The 17,548-nt window shown below is 54.9% G+C and overlaps 6 protein-coding genes across 6 annotated transcripts; 3 read left to right on the plus strand and 3 right to left on the minus strand.

Moving 5' to 3' along the window:
* Positions 1-91: 91 nt before the first annotated feature.
* BP01DRAFT_359105 (uncharacterized protein) lies at positions 92-2,079 on the minus strand. Its single transcript, XM_025575592.1, has 2 exons — positions 2,015-2,079; positions 92-1,932 (listed from the first exon to the last, which is right to left on the minus strand). Exon 2 carries the CDS (start codon positions 1,880-1,882, stop codon positions 209-211), a length of 1,674 nt encoding a protein of 557 aa, XP_025428855.1. The 5' UTR covers positions 1,883-1,932; positions 2,015-2,079; the 3' UTR covers positions 92-208.
* A 497-nt stretch (positions 2,080-2,576) lies between these two features.
* BP01DRAFT_393897 (PLP-dependent transferase) lies at positions 2,577-4,330 on the plus strand. The gene is made up of 4 exons (XM_025578274.1): positions 2,577-3,010; positions 3,060-3,400; positions 3,457-3,909; positions 3,966-4,330. The coding sequence occupies exons 1-4, from the start codon at positions 2,608-2,610 to the stop codon at positions 4,212-4,214; spliced, it is 1,446 nt and encodes a 481-aa protein (XP_025428856.1). The 5' UTR covers positions 2,577-2,607; the 3' UTR covers positions 4,215-4,330.
* A 1,840-nt stretch (positions 4,331-6,170) lies between these two features.
* Positions 6,171-8,155, plus strand: BP01DRAFT_393898 (endopolygalacturonase D). Its single transcript, XM_025578275.1, has 4 exons — positions 6,171-6,699; positions 6,762-7,070; positions 7,128-7,273; positions 7,343-8,155. The coding sequence occupies exons 1-4, from the start codon at positions 6,433-6,435 to the stop codon at positions 8,076-8,078; spliced, it is 1,458 nt and encodes a 485-aa protein (XP_025428857.1). The 5' UTR covers positions 6,171-6,432; the 3' UTR covers positions 8,079-8,155.
* Positions 8,156-8,311: 156 nt separating this feature from the next.
* On the minus strand, positions 8,312-10,536 carry BP01DRAFT_359108 (putative amino acid transporter). Its single transcript, XM_025575593.1, has one exon. It carries the CDS (start codon positions 10,394-10,396, stop codon positions 8,654-8,656), a length of 1,743 nt encoding a protein of 580 aa, XP_025428858.1. The 5' UTR covers positions 10,397-10,536; the 3' UTR covers positions 8,312-8,653.
* A 1,391-nt stretch (positions 10,537-11,927) lies between these two features.
* On the plus strand, positions 11,928-13,450 carry BP01DRAFT_393900 (Gfo/Idh/MocA family protein; the record flags this gene model as incomplete). Its single annotated transcript, XM_025578276.1, has 6 exons — positions 11,928-12,139; positions 12,189-12,214; positions 12,261-12,430; positions 12,493-12,791; positions 12,869-13,326; positions 13,382-13,450. Exons 1-6 carry the CDS (start codon positions 12,109-12,111, stop codon positions 13,448-13,450), a joined length of 1,053 nt encoding a protein of 350 aa, XP_025428859.1. The 5' UTR covers positions 11,928-12,108.
* Positions 13,451-15,685: 2,235 nt separating this feature from the next.
* Positions 15,686-17,114, minus strand: BP01DRAFT_417704 (putative integral membrane protein Pth11-like; the record flags this gene model as incomplete). Its single annotated transcript, XM_025579272.1, has 7 exons — positions 15,686-15,703; positions 15,805-16,201; positions 16,271-16,641; positions 16,700-16,767; positions 16,822-16,858; positions 16,906-16,925; positions 16,988-17,114. 7 exons carry the CDS (start codon positions 17,112-17,114, stop codon positions 15,686-15,688), a joined length of 1,038 nt encoding a protein of 345 aa, XP_025428860.1.
* Positions 17,115-17,548: the final 434 nt, after the last annotated feature.

The raw sequence follows: 17,548 nt of genomic DNA on the forward strand, positions 1-17,548 counted from the left end.
CACCAGGGAGGTTGGAGAGGCATGCAGCGGGTGGTGTCGAGCTCAAAATGAACAGGCACCTGGAGCGTCTGGAACAGTCGTAGAATCTGCGCTTCTATTTCCTCACTGTATAGGACTGACTGTACTGTCCGTTGGCGGGAATCTGGTGAGAAGAAGCCGTACCCACAGCCACCCTACGAATCTATGTATGTACATCTTCACTCCCATTCTAATCCTCCTCTTCGGGCATGACCTCCAACCTACACAAACACGACGCCCGCACCGGCACATCCGCCCCCTGCAGCGCCACCTGCAACCTCCCCTCCACGCGTCTCGCCTCCTCCACCCTCCCCAAGCGCTCCAAACACTCATGCACCCCATGCAAGGCCCAGACGTTATCGGGATGTCTCAGCGCGCGGGGGAGGGTGTCACTCATCCCTAGATCGGCCCGGTACACCTCCAGCGCGTCTTCCAGGCGGCCCTGCTCCATCAGCAGCGCCCCGTACGCGTGTCGGGTGGGCTGCATCCAGCCCCACGGTTCATCGTAGGGGAGCCGATCTTCCCGCTGGATGGCGATCTCCAGCCAGTGGAATGCAGCGTCGACGTCTCCCTCGCGGTAGGCAATTTCCCCGTCCAGCATGGCGGCGGCGATGGCGAGGAGGTCGGTGCAGGTGTTGTTGAAGAGGGTGCGGGTGGGCTGGACGCGCGCGACGGCGGCGTGGAAGCGGGCGCGGTGGACGCGGGCGCTTGCCGGGTCTCTCCGGGCGGCGTGGGCGATGCCTTTGGCGTAGTGGGTGATGGCGGTGGTCATGGAGTAGAGGGTGGGGTCGGTGGGGGTCTCGCAGGCGAGGATCTCGGTCCAGCGGCCGAAGCGGATCCAGACGTGGAGTTTCACCGAGAGAAACGCTTCGAGCCAGTCGGCCATGGGCGGGGAGCGCAGGCGCAGCAGCTCCTCGGGGATGGAGGCTTCGAGTTGCGCGGCGCTGGTGCGACTGACCTCCCAGCGGCCGGCGAACATGGCGGCGTAGATGCGGAAGTGGAGGTTGTGCGCGCGGTAGAGGGTGTAGAAGTTGCGCGGGCCGGCGCGGCCGAGGTAGCGCTCGTCGGCGGCGATGGCGGCCGTGTTCCAGGTGATCGCCTCGGCGTACCGGCCGCAGAGCACGTCGAGGTGCGTCGGCATGTGGTGCAGGTGTCCGCCGTCTGGGACGAGGCCGCGCAGGTGCTCGGCGACGGGCAGGGCGGCCGCTGGGTCGGGGGACATCTCCATCAGGTGGATGTAGAGGTGGAGAAGGCCGGGATGGCGCGTGGCGGAGGGGAGGGTGAGGCTGTGGTCGAGTAGGGCTTGGATGTCGAGGGTGCGGGCGCCCTCGCGCGGTTGGCCGGTGTGGATGTCCCAGAGGTCCCAAGGGTGGAGGTTCATCAGCGCGTCCGCGTAGGTGGTGATGACGTCCAGGTCGTCCGGAAAGGCGTGGTAGACGCTTTCCATGGCGCTGGCGAAGTCCTCGTTCCACGCGGAAAAGGGCTTGAGGGGTGCCTCGTCCGGATATCGGGCTTGGATCGCGTGGATGAGGGCGGCTTCCACGGGGGAGACCTGCGCCGCGTATGCTTGCGCTTGCTTGGCTGCAGCGTGGCCGCGACGGACGACGGTGGCCAGATCCAACTCATCGAAAAAGCTCCAGGGCTTGTTGTAGTTGGCTCCAATGGCGTAGGCGAGGCCCCAGTAGGCCATGGCGCAGCTCTCGTCGGCGGCGATGGCCCGTTCAAAGCACCGGACGGATTCCTCGTGGTTGAAGGCGTACATCCAGATGAGCCCGCGGTTGAACCATGTTTGGCTGGTGGTAGAGGCGCTGGTGATTGGACGATGGTAGGTTCCAAGATTGAAGTATTCCTCGTCCTGCTCCATCGTGGCAGAGAAGTTGTTTGCGGGGCTGTGGTCGTGATGTCTTGTTTCCACTTCAAGTTGTGCCACGGAGCTCAGAATGCGATCTGGTGGGGTTGAAATCTTGGCGGGGGGAGATGCGAATGGGTTACTTACAAGAGGGGATTAGGATTGTTAAATGCCCAACGTTAGGGTTGGGGAATGCTGATGCTTGTCAGGTGTATGGCCCACTGCAGCAGTACTAATTGAAGGAACAATGGGGAGTGAGTCTGGAGAAGTGGAGCAATCATGCTGTCTCCAATACCTACAGTATTACTAAGTTCTTCCCTTGGTTCTTGGTGATTAACCACTTTAGTTCATGAGAGGGAGGGGAGCTGATATCCTTATCGGTGATAAGATAATGAGAAGGAGCATGCACCACAGGCTACTATACTATCAAAAGATATATCGGGGGCAACTTCCAGCCTGTGCTCCTTCCTGCAGGACTAGTCGTACTTATCACTCTTGGGCTCGCTACGAGTAGCCTGATACCACTATTAGTAAATACAGTAATCACTTCCCCAATGAGTGGGCTCTTGTTATCGCCCGTCGGAGTTGAGATGCAGTGCAACCCCCCCCCCGGGTGCCAGCCTCTCATTTGTCCTTTGCACCGAACTTAACCCCTTGGCTATATTTATTTAAGGTATCCTTGTACCCCTCACAGAGCTCTCCATTGTGAGCAAAAGTGAATTCCTGCAAATCAACCAGCCATGATCGGTGCTCAGGCTCGAACTCTGCCCAACAAGCTCCTCCATCCCCTGACTGTTCTGCGCCCCCATGCCTCCTTCACCACCGCTGCAGCATCCCCGGCAACCAAACCCTCATCAATCCTCTACCCAAAGATCAACGTGCCCCCGTCCCAGATCGTCGCGAGTCATGGCCACTACCTCACCACTGACGATGGCCGGGAGATCTTCGACGCCACCGGCGGTGCTGCAGTTGCGGCCCTCGGCCACAACCACCCCGCCATCAAGAACGCAATCATCCAGCAATTCAACGATGTGGCCTATTGCTACGCACCATTCTTTACCACGCCCGCGGCCGAGCGCATCGCCGCATTTCTGACTGAGTCGACCCACGGCGAGATGACCAAGACCTTCATCCTGAGCTCCGGTTGTGTCGGTCCCCTCCCACACGTCAAACGTAGGCTGAGACAATGCAGGTTCGGAAGCCGTCGAGGCCGCCCTCAAACTCGCGCGGCAGTACTTCGTGGAGCGAGGGGAGCCCCAGCGCACTCGGTTCATCGCGCGCAAGCAGTCCTACCACGGCAACACGTTGGGAGCTCTCGCGACGGGACACCATCTCACCCGCCGGGCAGTGTATGAGGAGATTCTGGCGAAGAATGTTTCGCATGTCTCGCCCTGCTACCCGTACCGCGGCAAGTACCTCGACGAAAGCGACGACAGCTACGTGCGGCGCTTGGCGGATGAGCTCGAGGCCGAATTCCAAGCGGTCGGACCGGGGACAGTCTGTGCTTTTGTCGCAGAGACAATGGCTGGTGCGGTGAGTGTCATTCTCGCTGCACCCAAAAATGGGCCACCAGCGCTAATGGGGGACAGACCCTGGGTTGTGTCCCTGCCGTGCCCGGATACTTCCCCGCGATGAAGGCCGTATGCGACCGTCATGGTGCCCTCTTGATCCTGGACGAGGTCATGTCGGGCATGGGCCGCTCGGGGACCCTTCATGCATGGGAGCAGGAGGGCGTCATCCCCGACCTGCAGACCGTGGCGAAGGGACTGGGGGCGGGCTATGCGCCCATCGGGGCTTTGCTCATCGGGAAGAAGGTGGTGGATGCGCTGACACAGGGTTCTGGTGGGTTTGTGCACAGCCAGACGTATGCAGGACATCCCATGGCCTGTGCGGTAGCCTATTCCGTGCAGAGTCTGATCCAAGAGAATCATCTCCTGGAAAATGTCAGGATTCAAGGGGATTACCTGGGGCGACTGCTGAAGGAACGCGTGGGGGGTCATCCCAATGTGGGCGATGTCCGTGGTCGGGGTCTGTTCTGGGGGGTAAGTCCAGGCATGGGGGGGTCATTGAGGAAGTGATACGTGCTGATAAGCCATAGATTGAGTTCGTCAAAGACAAAGAGACGAAGACACCTTTCCCCGCGGCTGAACACATAGCTCAGACGGTGCATTTGACGGGCCTGCAACCGGAGCATTGTATCTCTTTACTTCCCAGCAGCGGGAATGCCGACGGGATCGAGGGTGATCTGGTCTTGGTGGCGCCTGCATATAACATTACTGCTGCCGAGGTGGAGGTGATTGTCGATCGGGTCGCCAGGGTCATTGGTTCTGTTTTTGGAGAGGCTTGAGAAGCTTGCGTTGGTCGTTGCAGCTGCTAGACAATCCGATTAAGCCATATCATTAGTTGGATGCTTCATCCTCCCTATCCACATCCCCTTTCCAATAATGGCAGCAATGAATTTGCACTCAATCGCTGCAGGCTTTCAAGCCCATGGTAGTAAATTACCTCACGTACTAGTGTTCAAGTAGACATATCTGCACGAACCAGCTATTCATCGAGCTGTGTGTTTGAATACAGGATCGTCCTAACGTGATTGCATCTCAGCCAATCTCTCTAAGATTATATGGAGAGAAGACCCCCGTCAGATTATATGCATTATACAGTAAGAAAAGCAATCAATCGCTTCGATTTGAAGCTGTAGTATAAAAGTCCGTGCAAGGACTCTTGCAACACTTGGTGGTATTCGCCACAAACTGTATTATATCTTCCATACAAAGCAAAGGAAAGAATTGTTGTAACTCGCTCTGTTCGGATTGCAAGGATAGGTGGTACGAGAGAGAGTAGTCCAAGAGGATGCCCAAAAGATTATCAAGATTTGAGAAACCGGGAGAAGAATACGCCCTACCGATCATCTAAGATTACGGTATAGATTGACCCTCTTTATTTGAGAAAGAAACTCAAAGCAGCCGCTTTCGCCTTGAGAAGCGGTTGTACTGGCGGGATTTGAAGCTGAACACATGATATCATCATAGGAGATTGTATCTAGCCAAGAGAACCTCGGAAATCACGGGCGAAGTCTGTGCTGGTTGGATGCTGTTAAGGGGTAGGTCCGAGTGTGCTGGAGCGAATCTTGCGAATCAGGCAGTAGTGTCGAGCAGAAACTGCTTGGCGTGTAATGAAGCTCATGTTGCGAGAGTTCACGGTGCATGGTCAGAGGAAGAGTATATTCTTGCTGAGTGTCATGGTTGACACAATGCTGGGTCGGGCAAACAAGACCTCGTGTCACCCGTCACTCCCGACGCAGTTAATCACATTGTCAGTCGAGTTGCACAAGACTCTCGAATCGTCCTTTGACATCCTTGAAACTGGATGTGGGAGGATGATTGCTGCGCTGGACTGGGGCATCTGACGTCGCATGCCCTAAGTTAATGACAAGTGCTTTCCGCCAGGCATTAACAAGGAGTCAACTGTCGGCCACAGTCCCGGTTCCCCTACTACTTCTTTTCACCCCTAGGATCATCCTATCAGTCGAACTGGGCCCAACTTCACCCGGTCCCTGTCCAGATATATTTATAGTCGGTATACGACCATGTCTTCCCCCGACTTCCGACTGGGCGGTGTTCCAAATCCGAGATAAAAGCGTCGGGGCCCACTTGGCGCCCACACAGCCACACAGGCCATGCTTAATTTCCTTGGAGGGAGAAGGGTTCGCGACCAATGAACTCAACTGCCGGGGGTCGAAATTAAATCTGGGGGTAGGAATGATGTGCAGGTACCGTTGGTCAGTTTGTATTACCGTCTCAAGTAGATGAATTTTACCTCATTCAAAGTTCCTCCTGCCGTTGCGTTCCTGGATGCTTGCCTCCATGACTACACAAATCTCGGTTCGACTCTCGGCTAAATCATCCGGCCCGCACAATCACTGATTGAATGGACTTGCGCCTCGTGAACAGAAAACAGCCTGAGTCGAGGAATCACAGAGGCTTGAGCTCAATTCGTGACTCGTGGGCTGGACTGTTCCTGGAGCAGTGGATGACGCGGCGGAAATCTTGGCCTCGTCGGGCAATTCCACCTCCCCTCAACTACCGAAGGGGTTTTCGTATAAACACCCAGCGAGCATCAAGATGAAACGCGACTAGGGGCATTCCTGCCGCCATGATTTCGTCTCGAGCTCGGCTAATACCAACCGCACCAATGGCCGCCGTGCCCTGACTCGAAGAGACTCCCCCCCCCCTCCCCCCCGCCATCAACGTCCGTGCATACACCACCCCATCGCCCTCCCCTTCTTCAATGGCAGCCGAGGGCCGACCACAGCTTCGCCAACTTGGCTAACGCCTGTTGCGGAATTTCTCCATCGCAGCCTCTTGGCACGGAGAATCCTGAAACCACCAGTCCTGGTCTCCAGCACAGACAGCGCTAAACGATCCGGATTTGTCGGCTGTCAGGAAGCTGGCAGCGAGACTTAAGATGCGGTGTCGACGCCAAACCTGTTCGTGTCTTTAGCAACCCAGTCTTTCTTTACTGTCTTTTCACTCTTTAGTCGTTCATTCATTCATTCATTCACCATGCAGCGCAGCGCGCTTCTTCTGGCCTTGGCGCCTCTGGTCCTGGGCTGTGACAGCCCCGAGGGCCATGCGTGTGCCTCCATCTACTCTGTTTCCTCTGTCGCTGCGGCCAGTTTCTGTGCGACATTCACGGCCAGCGCAGTGACCGAGACGACGGCTGTGCCTGACGTCTTCCTGTCCGCGTGCGACTCCAAGATCAAGCACCTGTCCAGCGCCTGCAGCTGTCTGGGCCCTGTCACCGGTGCTGCCGCGGCCACCTCCAGCGTGGTATGACTTTCTGACTCTCACTATTCACTGTCGCATCAGACACACAACTAACAACATGCAAGAGCACCGCCGCCCCCGTGGTTGCCACCTCCACTGCGACCCCGACCACCCTGCAGACCTCCTCCAAGGCCGCCTCGACCAGCCAGGCCGCCTCCACCACGCTGGCCCCCGTCACTACCGAAGTCGCCGTCGCCACTACAGCCGTCGGCAACGGCGGCACCACCTGCACGGTGACCGAGTACGCCTCGATCTCGTCAGCGGTGGCCTCGTGCTCCAACATCCTGCTGTCGGGCGTCAGCGCCCCGGCGTCCAGCACGATCGACCTGACCGGTCTGCAGACCGGTGCTGCCGTGATCTTTGCTGGTGAAACCGTGCGCTACCCTCTCCCTATGACAAGGTAGCGAAACCCACCAAACTAACAACACCAGACCTTCGGCGACACCTACGACTCGGACTTCGACCCCATTGTGATTTCCGGTACCGACCTGACCATCACCGGGGCCGAGGGCCACATCATCGACGGTAACGGTGAAGCCTACTGGGACGGCGAGGGCTCCAACGGTGGTCAAGACAAGTGAGTTCTTGTTCCTCCCCAAGCCCTAGCAAATTGAATTATTTGTCTAACCAGCATCGCATCGACTAGACCGGACCACTTCATCGTCCTCAAGAAGATCTACAACAGCACGATCAGCAACCTCTACATCCAGAACTGGCCGGTGCACTGCTTCGACATCGAATCCAGCGAGGGGCTGACGCTGACGGGGATCACGCTCAACAACACCGCCGGCGACGCGCCGAACAGCCTGAGCGGCGACGACCCGGCGGCGCACAACAGCGACGGGTTCGACATCAAGGAGAGCACCGACCTGACCCTCACCGACAGCTGGGTGCACAACCAGGACGACTGCGTGGCCGTCACCTCGGGCACCAACATCCTCGTCGACAACCTGTACTGCTACGGCGGACACGGGCTGAGCATCGGCTCGATCGGCGGCAAGAGCGACAACACCGTCGACGGGGTCACCTTCAGCAACTCGCAGGTCGTCAACTCGGAGAACGGATGTCGCATCAAGACGAACTCCGGCGAGACGGGCGCCGTGTACAATATCCGCTACGAGAACATCACCCTCAGTGGCATCTCCGACTACGGGATTGATGTCCAGCAGGACTACCTCAATGGCGGGCCCACCGGGGACCCTACCAATGGGGTGATGATTGAGAATGTCACCTTCGTCGACGTCACGGGCACCATGACCGATGGCCAGGATTACTACATTCTCTGCGGGGATGGCAGCTGTGAGAACTTTGTCTTCGAGGGCGTCAGCATCACCGGCGGTAGTGGCGATAGCTGCAACTATCCTGACAGTGGCTGTCCCTGATGGGTTCTTTCTGAGAAGTGATGGTCAGGGGGCGGGGATGAAGAAAAAAAGAGATGGAGGTGTTGGGTCACTTCTATACTATACTATACTATACTATACTTTACTATATTATTGAATAAAGGCTGTGGATCGGCAGTGGTTCTGTGGAGAGTCAGTCGTTCGTAGGGTTCTGTCGAGCACGCAGTCTGGGCGCAAGGCTTAGTCCAACTACACATACAACAGACAGCACAAGACCAGTACGCATCATGCATTGAGCTAGATACCAAAACAGCAAGCAAGACCACCCACACCCTCTTGTCTTTTCGATGAGTCGACAGACCCGACCATGAGTCGGTCGGTTTCTCGGACATATCTATCCTGTATTGATTAGTGACCTCAAACACCTAAATCATTAGCATGCGACCACCACACTCCAAACATGCTGATCCCAGGCACACAATAACAACGGCGTAAATCATGAACATGCAGCATGCAATCCGAACACGTTAATCATCAAAAGCACCAGCAATGACATAAGACACACGACATATCTCGCCCACAGGTACTAGCCATCGACAGTGCAAGCTGAGCAACAGCTAACTCCCCAACCAGACCGAGACCGTCGCAGACGTGGTGTACACCATGAACCCGAACCCGAGCACCACCATTGCGATGTCGCCACGCTTCGCCCACGACGACTGCGCCACTCCCTTGTAGTGCAGATAGGCCGGGTAGATGTACACCAGCGGCACACAGGCGAACGATCCAATCAAGGAAACGAACTTGTCCAGGTCGCCCGCGCCCACCGCCGACAACACGCCACATCCCAGCACAGCTAGAGTCCGCAAAACGTTCTTCTTCCACTTGATCATCGGGTCCCGCTTGCCGGATCCCTGGCCGAAGAGCTTGCCTTCCAGGATCCGCACGGCCGGGAACAGCTGGATGGGAGTGCTGATGAGGATGGCCATCGAATAGATCAGCTGCAGCGCATTGACGAACCGGTCACCCTGCGGCAGGTTGCTGATGATCTCCGTTTGCGTGTCCGCGCCGAAGGTGGCGTACGAGAGCGCACCGACGGCCGTGAAGAGAACGGTAATGATGCCCATGACGATGTAAAGAAGTCGATCAAAGTTCTCGGGATGCTTCATGGACGACTGGATTGGGAGGATAAGGCCGATACCCTCGAAGGTGAAGATGCAGGAGCCAATGGTGAGGGTAAACGATTGGCGGTTGAACAGTTCCACCGTCGAGGCCAGCCCACGCGAGGCCAGACTGGCAATGTCGTAGCAGTAGATGTAACCCAGTCCCATCAAGATGAACACATCCGAAAGCAACGCCACGGGGCCCAGTTTGGAGATGTTGCGGATCAAGGCCAATGGGACCAACACCACCAGCTGCAATCCAATCAGAGCCCCCGTGGTCAGCGCCTCAGGTGGCGCGGAGCTCACCGCGGTCATGAAGGAATGCACGTTCTCCGCAGTGAAGATGATACACGCGCACACGAACCCAAACTGCGAGATGGCGATCGATGAGAGAATCAGCGACCGCGCGCGAGGACCCGCAATCTGCTCCCCAATATCACCATAACCTCCGCCATACCGTCTCCGACACTCCAGCAGCAGATGAAAGCATAGGGTACTGATCAACGAGACCGTAACAAGGGTGATCGACGAGAACAATATCCCTCCATTGCGAAAGGCCTTGGGCAAAAAGATAATGCCCGTTCCCACGAACGCCTTGAGCAGCGTGAAGAAGGTCTTTACATTTGAGGCATCCCCAGGTCGGGCCCGCGCACTCTTTCGACGTCGCAGCAGGGGGCTCCGCTCATGTGCCTCCCTTTCTTCTTCTTCCTCCTCCGCAATCGCTGACTCCTCCTCGTCTGTATCAACCAAATCCTCGCCGGCGAAATTGCCATAATTGTCCAGGAAATCGAGAAACGACGCCGTGACCCCGCGTCCATTCAGTCGCCCATATTTATTTTGCAGGAAGTGGCGTCGGAAGCTGCCCGGTTCGAGCGCAGCGACGCTCTCCTCGACGGCGTCGTCGTTCTGGCGGGGGAGGTGGGAGAAGGTCAGGGAGCGTTTGTCGAGGCGGGCCTGTTTGGAGCGGGCGTCGATGCGGTACAGGTCTCGGTGGATATCTCCACCTTGGAGTCTCAAGGAAGACTGGGGCTCGGGGCCAGACTCGCCGGAGTTGTGCTCGTCAGGGGCGTCTGGGGGAGTGAGTTCATCCTGTAATGAGGCGGTGAACTGTGGGTCGAGATGTTGGGAAAGGATGTTTGCCTCCCTGGGATCAGGATCAGTGAAATCCCGGTATGAAGAGCTCGTAAAGTCTGCCATTGTTAGTGAAATGCAAGGGTAGTGGAAAGAACAAGCATGGTGGAGTGGGAAGATAGTGCAGAAGAGTTGAAGGCGAAGAAAAACAGCCCAATCCCCATCATGTAATGGTGATGACGCTATGGACGGAATGTGGAGGAGAGAACCTTTGGATTGAAAATTGGAAGAAGCCACGGGCTGCCATCGCTGCACACTTATTGGTCAGGAATTTCCGCTCCGTGGAGTCACGCCACGTGACTCCCGCTCTTTGTGGCAGCTGACTCATCAGTTTCCCGGCCGGACACTGGGTTTCCTCAGGCATCCATCGCCATCTCTTTATTTCTCCGGCTTTCTCTGCATCAACAACACCTGCAGATCATGCAGGAGAACTCTTATTCTTCACAAGATCAAGCTAGGACTACGTCGATACAACCTTCCATTCTTCCCGATGATTCCACGAGTCTACAAACAATTAATATCTCCGTCCAACTGTGTCGACAATTGTGAACGACGCTTGCTCACAATCTTTCGCTCTAGAAACCCAGATCAACTCAAGTTCTCAATCGATGATGTTTCTGCAACTGAATTGATTGGCTGTTGACTCCGCTACATCTGATGTCTAGGGATGTTTCGTCTGAGAAACACGCTCACACAGTTACCTTTACTTCCCGTGAAGTCGTCACGTTGTCCCACGAAGGTTATTCCTCTGAGCTCATCTGCCCGTTTACATAGAAGCGCTTGATCCTACACTTCAACCTAGACGTGTCCATGAATCAGGTGCAACAGCGCTGTGTGGCGATGCTGACCATGATTTGGCCTGCTGCATTCCCGCAGGTACAGTCGAACACGACGTGAGCGTAGCATCCGATCGGATGCGGGGTGATGCTCACCAGCCGCAAGTGGTTGCTGCTCAACTCAGCTACTTTGCAGAGGTCTTTGTCCGCGTAGGGGGGGGGGGAGGAATGAAGAGGAATGCGAGACCCCGCGACATGCCTTCCCTCTCGAGATGGTACCCGCGCGTAGCCGATCAAGTTTAGATATGTATCCTGGAAGGACCATGATGTGTTTCACATCTTGGAGGTGAGACTAGATATTCAGACAGCCTTTTGGAGGGTGGTGCCATAATGGGCGGGATTCATGAGACATGCCCGACTCGTAAGTGCGATGACTGTCTCATCTTCCTTATATTGTGAAGAAACAATGCGATGCGGATTTGACTTGCTCGCAATCGGAAATAACAGGCTTTGAAACAGCGTTAAGCTTTATCAGACGGTTGTGATCTCTGACCTTGAAGGCCAACTTCCTGGAACCCGGGGAGGAGAGAATCTGAGACCGATCAAGCATAACCGAGATTATGTTGCATATTCTCTGCTTCCCCAAGTCGACTCTGCAGCATCTTGAGTTGCAGGTGACACGAGAAGATGTCTATGATGCGCTCGCACCATCTTCGATATGAGCTGATTTTAGTGCGGAGGCTGCAGCTAGCATCATTCGACTTGGTTTATGGCACTAAATCAATCTTACGCCATCGTGCATCTCCATCCTGGCAATCACACACGATACCCACCCCAACATCCACCAAGCGGCGCAGAAACCGGTCGATAAAGCAATTCCTGACGTTGATGCGGGCACTTTACCTCCGCTCGCACGAACATAAATTCCCAGTAGTGAAACCATAGAGGTGTTTTCTCTTCAACCGTACTCGCTGCAATCGCCTCAGGAAATAGCACCACACAATGACCATTGGAGTTGCCTTCATCGGCGCAGGTAAGTTTCACCTAGCTCTGATCAAATAGCTCTAATGAAATCTGGTTAGGCCTCTTCGTCAAGGACTACCACCTGGTAGGCAGCACCCATCAGCCAACTCCAATAACTGACCATCTCGCAGCCAGGAGTCCAAGCCACGCCTGACCTTGAGCTGAAAGCCGTCTACTCTCGCTCGGTGAAATCCGCCTCCAGTATCGCTGCAGACCAAAATTTGGACTGCTACGCCGAAGATGCGGATCAAGGTCTCGACCAGCTGCTCGCGCGAGAGGACATCCAGGCTGTGATAATCGCGTATGCCGTACCCTCCTGTGCCATCAGGAACCTCAGCAAAAAAGCCTAACTAACCCTTGAAGCCTTCCCATCACCCATCAAGCCCAATACGTCCGTGCCGCCCTTTCAGCCGGCAAACACGTCCTCTCCGAGAAACCCATTGCAAAGGACCTTGCTGAAGCGACCGCCCTGCTAGACTGGTACCACACCACCATCCTACCTGCCGGTAAGGCCACATGGTCCGTGGCCGAGAACTACCGTCACTTCGACACTCTCCGCCACGCGCGTGCCCAGCTGCATCGGCTCGGTCGCATCCGCCAGTTCCGGGTGCAGGTGTACTTGGATTGTCGGCCGGGAAAGTTTATGTTCTGGCCTTTCTTTGGTGGGTCTATACTGCTTCATCTGATATGTTGTTTGCATTGAGTAGCGGATTTAGCTAACTATTGCTCTGGTTTACAGAACGAGCCTGGCGTCAACAACCCGATCACCAAGGCGGAGCAGTGTTAGACGTCGGGGTCCACCATGTAGCGGCGATGCGGTATCTGCTGGGTGCCAGAGAGAGCGATCGCATCACACAGGTGAGTGCGCTGGTGGGCCGGTTTGCGGATGCGCTGCCGCCGGTGGACACGGTGGACGCGGTGCTGCGGACTGAGTCCGGGGCGCAGGGGACTTTTCAGTTTTCTATGTGCTCGAGTTTGACGGAAAGTGGGTGGACGGTGGTTGGGGAGAAAGGCCACGTGCGGGTTAACGAGGATGTGGTGGTGGTGACTGTGGAGGACGAGCAGGAGATGGAGGCGAAACGGCCGTCGGAGAAACTGGCGGTGGTGAAGGAGATTCGTGCATGGGGAGCGGCGTTGGTGTCGGGGGAGTTCCAGCCAGAACAGCGGCCGGAGGAAGCATTGGCGGATCTGGAAGTGGTATGTTCTTGTTGTAGAACTAGTAGGGATGTTATACTGACTGACTGGGCTTTAGATTGAGTTGATGCTGAAGAGTGGAGAGGAGAACGGGGTGCCGCAGACCACGATGTATCAGATTGTCTAATCGTGGTTCCACGCCTTGACCGATTGAACATATCAGGTACCACACCACATATATACCTATAGCTGCACATACTAGAAAAGAACCAAATCAACTGTGCTAAACCCATGGATCCTGCTCTGATCGGAGCTAAGCATCTCCATCTCACCTTAAAAACACAGCAAATATACCCCCCACCAAATAGATCTAAAGCATGACAATATCACCACACAGACGAGGCTGTCAACCTGCAGAACCAGACGCATCAGAGTTATCCCCATTCAACCAATACTCCTACCCATACCCTATCATCGCCTTCTACCTCCACTGATGAGAGCGTTGTTGTGGTGGATTCCAGGCTATCTGGGGAACTACTTCCTGCCCAGAGTCGAGTTTGCGCCTATATTCTGGAGAATTCTCTTCGATCGACGCCGCCACCTCCTGCAGTATTCTTTTGATGCAACGGTGTCCATGCTATGCACAGGATTGCCTGGCTTTCTGCTGACGCCTTGTATCATATTCCATAGCCACAAATCCCGTACCAGATAGCACGGCGGCTTCGCCACTCTCCAGGAAGAGTGCCCAGATGTAGTATCTTCGCTATATCAGTGAATAGGGAGCGGGGATTATACATAAGGCACCTGTCAAAGGTTGTGCGCTCCGCCACTGCTTTGAGGTAAGAGTAGCTACGAATCCGGTGCTTCAAGCTGGCAGTATCCTTTACAGTTCATTAATGTACTGGATTATCACCTGAACGTCAAGCGCTAGAACTCACTCGGTTTGACCTCCTTTTTCGAAACCCATCGTAGGTGATGCAGGAACGAAGTGTATCAATTCCGAAGTCTGCTAACCATCGATTTCCTTGGAAGTTTTCGCCTTTGGCACCGGGTGCGGTGAGAGCCTCTGTTAGAAGAGAAGCAGCAACCTGAAATGTGTAGTCAACTATTCTAATGTCCCCACTGTCCTGTTATATGTGAGGATCAAAACAGGTATCCGTCTCCAATCGCAGTAATCGCTCTCGGTGTGCATGCCGAACTTGCCCGACAGATATCATTTCCCAATTGGACATCAGCACAGATGATATCCGTTCAGACAACATATTTATTCTCTTTTGATATAAGAATGACGTCGTGTATTGTCTTTTAAGGGGTTTTCGGTATTATAGCAAATAATATCCTATATAAATTAATTTAGTGATAACTCAAAGTAAGCAAGCTATATCATATAAAATCGATACTATAATATTAGAAATCTATATAAAGTATTCACCTCTATCTAGTATCCAATTTATTCTTATTATAGCTAGAACTCGCCGATATCTTATACTGCTACCATGTATAATCACTACAAGTCTCGCAATCCTCACGCCTAGGATAATGATCTCTGTCGTTGTCTCACGCTTTACACACATCAACAAGAGACCAGTCGCTAGATTCACCGGCAACAAAGGTGTACTGTGCGGAATTGTGACAGATCAGATGGGGAGCAGATGTTGGTTGTAGGTATTACATCTTGACCATCTCCAATTCCGATCGTCATAGAAGATCAAGCAATGAATCAAATCGACTCTCTCAGCCGCTGCCGGTAAAGGGGCACAAGTCTCAATCCCAAGGATGCGGATGCGTCAAAGTCAGCGGCCATAGATTCAGGAGGGAAATCTTTCATTGACTTATCGCCGAACAACCCCATAGGGAGAGTGTATGCCCCTTGCTCGGCATCGATGCCCTAGATCCACCCTTTTTCTCCACCTGAGTGTCCGGATGGCGATCTCCGAGCAATAATCAATGGCATATGCTTCGGCATTTGGTGATCGGGCCACCGATAGACTTTTCTGATGGCTTGTCCCAACGACTTGCCGTCTCGATCCACCGGGTATCAGATAGTCGGACGCACGTCATTTCCAGGGTGGAGGCCCGAATCTGACCCGCGGCCCGCGCGCAACCCGGCAGAGGTGATGTATCCAAAAGTCCCCGTTCCCAACGTCCGAGCGGCATCCGTACAATGTGGGGGCTTGGGTTCAAGGTCCTTGACCTGTCTGATCGGGCAAGTTCCGTTCCAAGAGGGATGTATCAGAGTGAGAGAGGTCCAGATTTGCAAGGGGTATGGTTGCTGGTGTGGCGAGTCCAGGCCACAGGACAGAGTACCGGTAGGGTGAAGGGTGTATGTAGTATTTCTCCCATTACCTAGATGCGATGCTATAACTGACCCGAGGGATAGACTCATGTCTCAACAATTGGAAGGAAAGGAATGACATCTAGCTTAGCCGTACATGTAGCTCTAGTAAACCATACATCACGAACAAAAGAAAAAGGCCCCCCACCCGCGCCTCACCGCGGCAGCTCACACGAAGCCGACGAGCGAAGATACACTGGACTAACCTCGACATTCGTCTCGATCTCCGTCTGGGCCATGATTCTCCCCGCGGGGACGACGATGCGATCCTCACTGCCAGTATCGGCGCAGCTCTGCAGCACACTCATCCCGAACTCGGGCGCCCGTGGCTTGGAGAAGCCCGACCCGTACCGCTTCGCCCCGTGGTTGTTGCCGCTCGACCATCCGCCGTAGCTGTAGCCTTTGTTGGAGGAGTATTCGCCGATCCAGCGCGGCAGGAAGCGCGAGGCGATCGCTTTGAAGGAAGGAATGGAGGCGGCGAGGATGCCGACGTTGATCTCGATCGCAGACCAGTACATGGCGCCGCTGATGGCGTAGGTCGAGTCGGCAGAGGTGAGCATTGCGGGGATGTAGGTGATGCGGATGATGGAGGAGACGCAGGCGCTGGGGAGGGATTAGATCGTTGGGTGGTGGTTGGGGCAGCTGGGGGTGGTATGTAGGGGAGTGACGTACAAAAGGCCGAGGCAGAGGATGGCACCTAATGCACATTTCTGTTTATGGGGCATGTGGAGGTGCAGAATGACCCGGATAGGGAGCGTGTAGGTCAGCAAGTCGGTGAAAATGTTCAAGGCCGCGTTGGCGAGGTAGAAGACGTTGATGGAGACGCAGTGACCGGATAGACTGGCATCCCACGCCTTGGGAATCGGATTGCATTGGAAGGCTGCCGTCAGGACGAATGCCATCGCTTGACATCCCACCACGCACATCATCACTAGCGACCGTCGTGTCAAGGTTTTGTCGCCCAGTCGAGTGTAGAAGTAGCAGACGGAGGTCTTGATGAAGCCCAGACAGGCGAGGTAGAACATCGAACTGAGCCACACAACCTGCAGCATAGGTAAACGATGAGGAGAGAAATGTCACGATGGATGGCAGAGAACGTACAAAGGCGTAGGTGATGAGGCCCTCGGGATTGACCTCGTCGATATGTTGGCCCATGCCATGTTGGACGGCTGATGGTGGTTAGTCGGGTCGATGCTGCTCAACGTGTGATGATAGAGACATACCAACAACGGTCACCGCTGTGAAAGCCCCTGAAAGCAACTACTCGATCAGCTCCAAAATCGATCAACAAATGCCGGTCAACCTACACAAGCCACGACGATCAAGTCTAACCAGGTACTCATCAGTCAATCACATCCACACCCTTTGCTCAGCTCAAAGCCCACTCACAATCGTCCAATCCCAGGCGCTTCAGCACGAAGACCCGGGCAAATAACCGTAGACCTAAAACAGTGAAGGTGAGTACAGCAAAGGCGATGGCCACGCCCGCCACGACGGGGCCCTGCGTCTCGGCCATATCCGAACGCAATACAAAGCAACGAGCGAAAGGGAACGAAAGAATGCTCCGCTTCCAAAATAGCTCCGGCCGAGTGACATGCCTTTATGTAGCGAGCCGCGACTTTACCTCGCGCATTGACTTTCGTTTTGTGATGGAGTTCGGTCTGTTGATCATGCAGCGTCAAGGGACTGCAAGTCGCCTTGCTGGGATAACCCTGGCTCGCCGACGTCTCCCTCCTGCTCTCCATCTCTTGACGAGATGGACTCCTTTGACATCACTCACCTCAGTGATGGACAGTGGCGTTTCTCTAAACAGTGAATCTGGAGCGAAAATTCCTGACCGCATATCCCCAAGTTTGGGACCACAGTTCTAAACAGGGGGTGGAAAGACAACCGATTAGGCCACATTCGCTCCATTGGGACTAGCAGACAGGGGGGTCTTCGTCTATGAAT

The sequence above is a fragment of the Aspergillus saccharolyticus genome (genome assembly GCF_003184585.1).
Source record: "Aspergillus saccharolyticus JOP 1030-1 unplaced genomic scaffold BP01scaffold_31, whole genome shotgun sequence".
Classification (NCBI taxonomy): domain Eukaryota; kingdom Fungi; phylum Ascomycota; class Eurotiomycetes; order Eurotiales; family Aspergillaceae; genus Aspergillus; species Aspergillus saccharolyticus.

Excerpts from the sequence above, each read along its gene's own strand:
- BP01DRAFT_359105 (XM_025575592.1), bottom strand. The coding sequence starts at position 1,882 with ATGGAGCAGGACGAGGAATACTTCAATCTTGGAACCTACCATCGTCCA.
- BP01DRAFT_393897 (XM_025578274.1), top strand. The coding sequence starts at position 2,608 with ATGATCGGTGCTCAGGCTCGAACTCTGCCCAACAAGCTCCTCCATCCC. Across the intron at positions 3,401-3,456 it reads CAGAGACAATGGCTGGTGCG|ACCCTGGGTTGTGTCCCTGC; the intron begins GTGAGTGTCATT and ends AATGGGGGACAG. Across the intron at positions 3,910-3,965 it reads GTCGGGGTCTGTTCTGGGGG|ATTGAGTTCGTCAAAGACAA; the intron begins GTAAGTCCAGGC and ends GATAAGCCATAG.
- BP01DRAFT_393898 (XM_025578275.1), top strand. The coding sequence starts at position 6,433 with ATGCAGCGCAGCGCGCTTCTTCTGGCCTTGGCGCCTCTGGTCCTGGGC. Across the intron at positions 7,071-7,127 it reads TGATCTTTGCTGGTGAAACC|ACCTTCGGCGACACCTACGA; the intron begins GTGCGCTACCCT and ends TAACAACACCAG. Across the intron at positions 7,274-7,342 it reads TCCAACGGTGGTCAAGACAA|ACCGGACCACTTCATCGTCC; the intron begins GTGAGTTCTTGT and ends CGCATCGACTAG.
- BP01DRAFT_359108 (XM_025575593.1), bottom strand. The coding sequence starts at position 10,396 with ATGGCAGACTTTACGAGCTCTTCATACCGGGATTTCACTGATCCTGAT.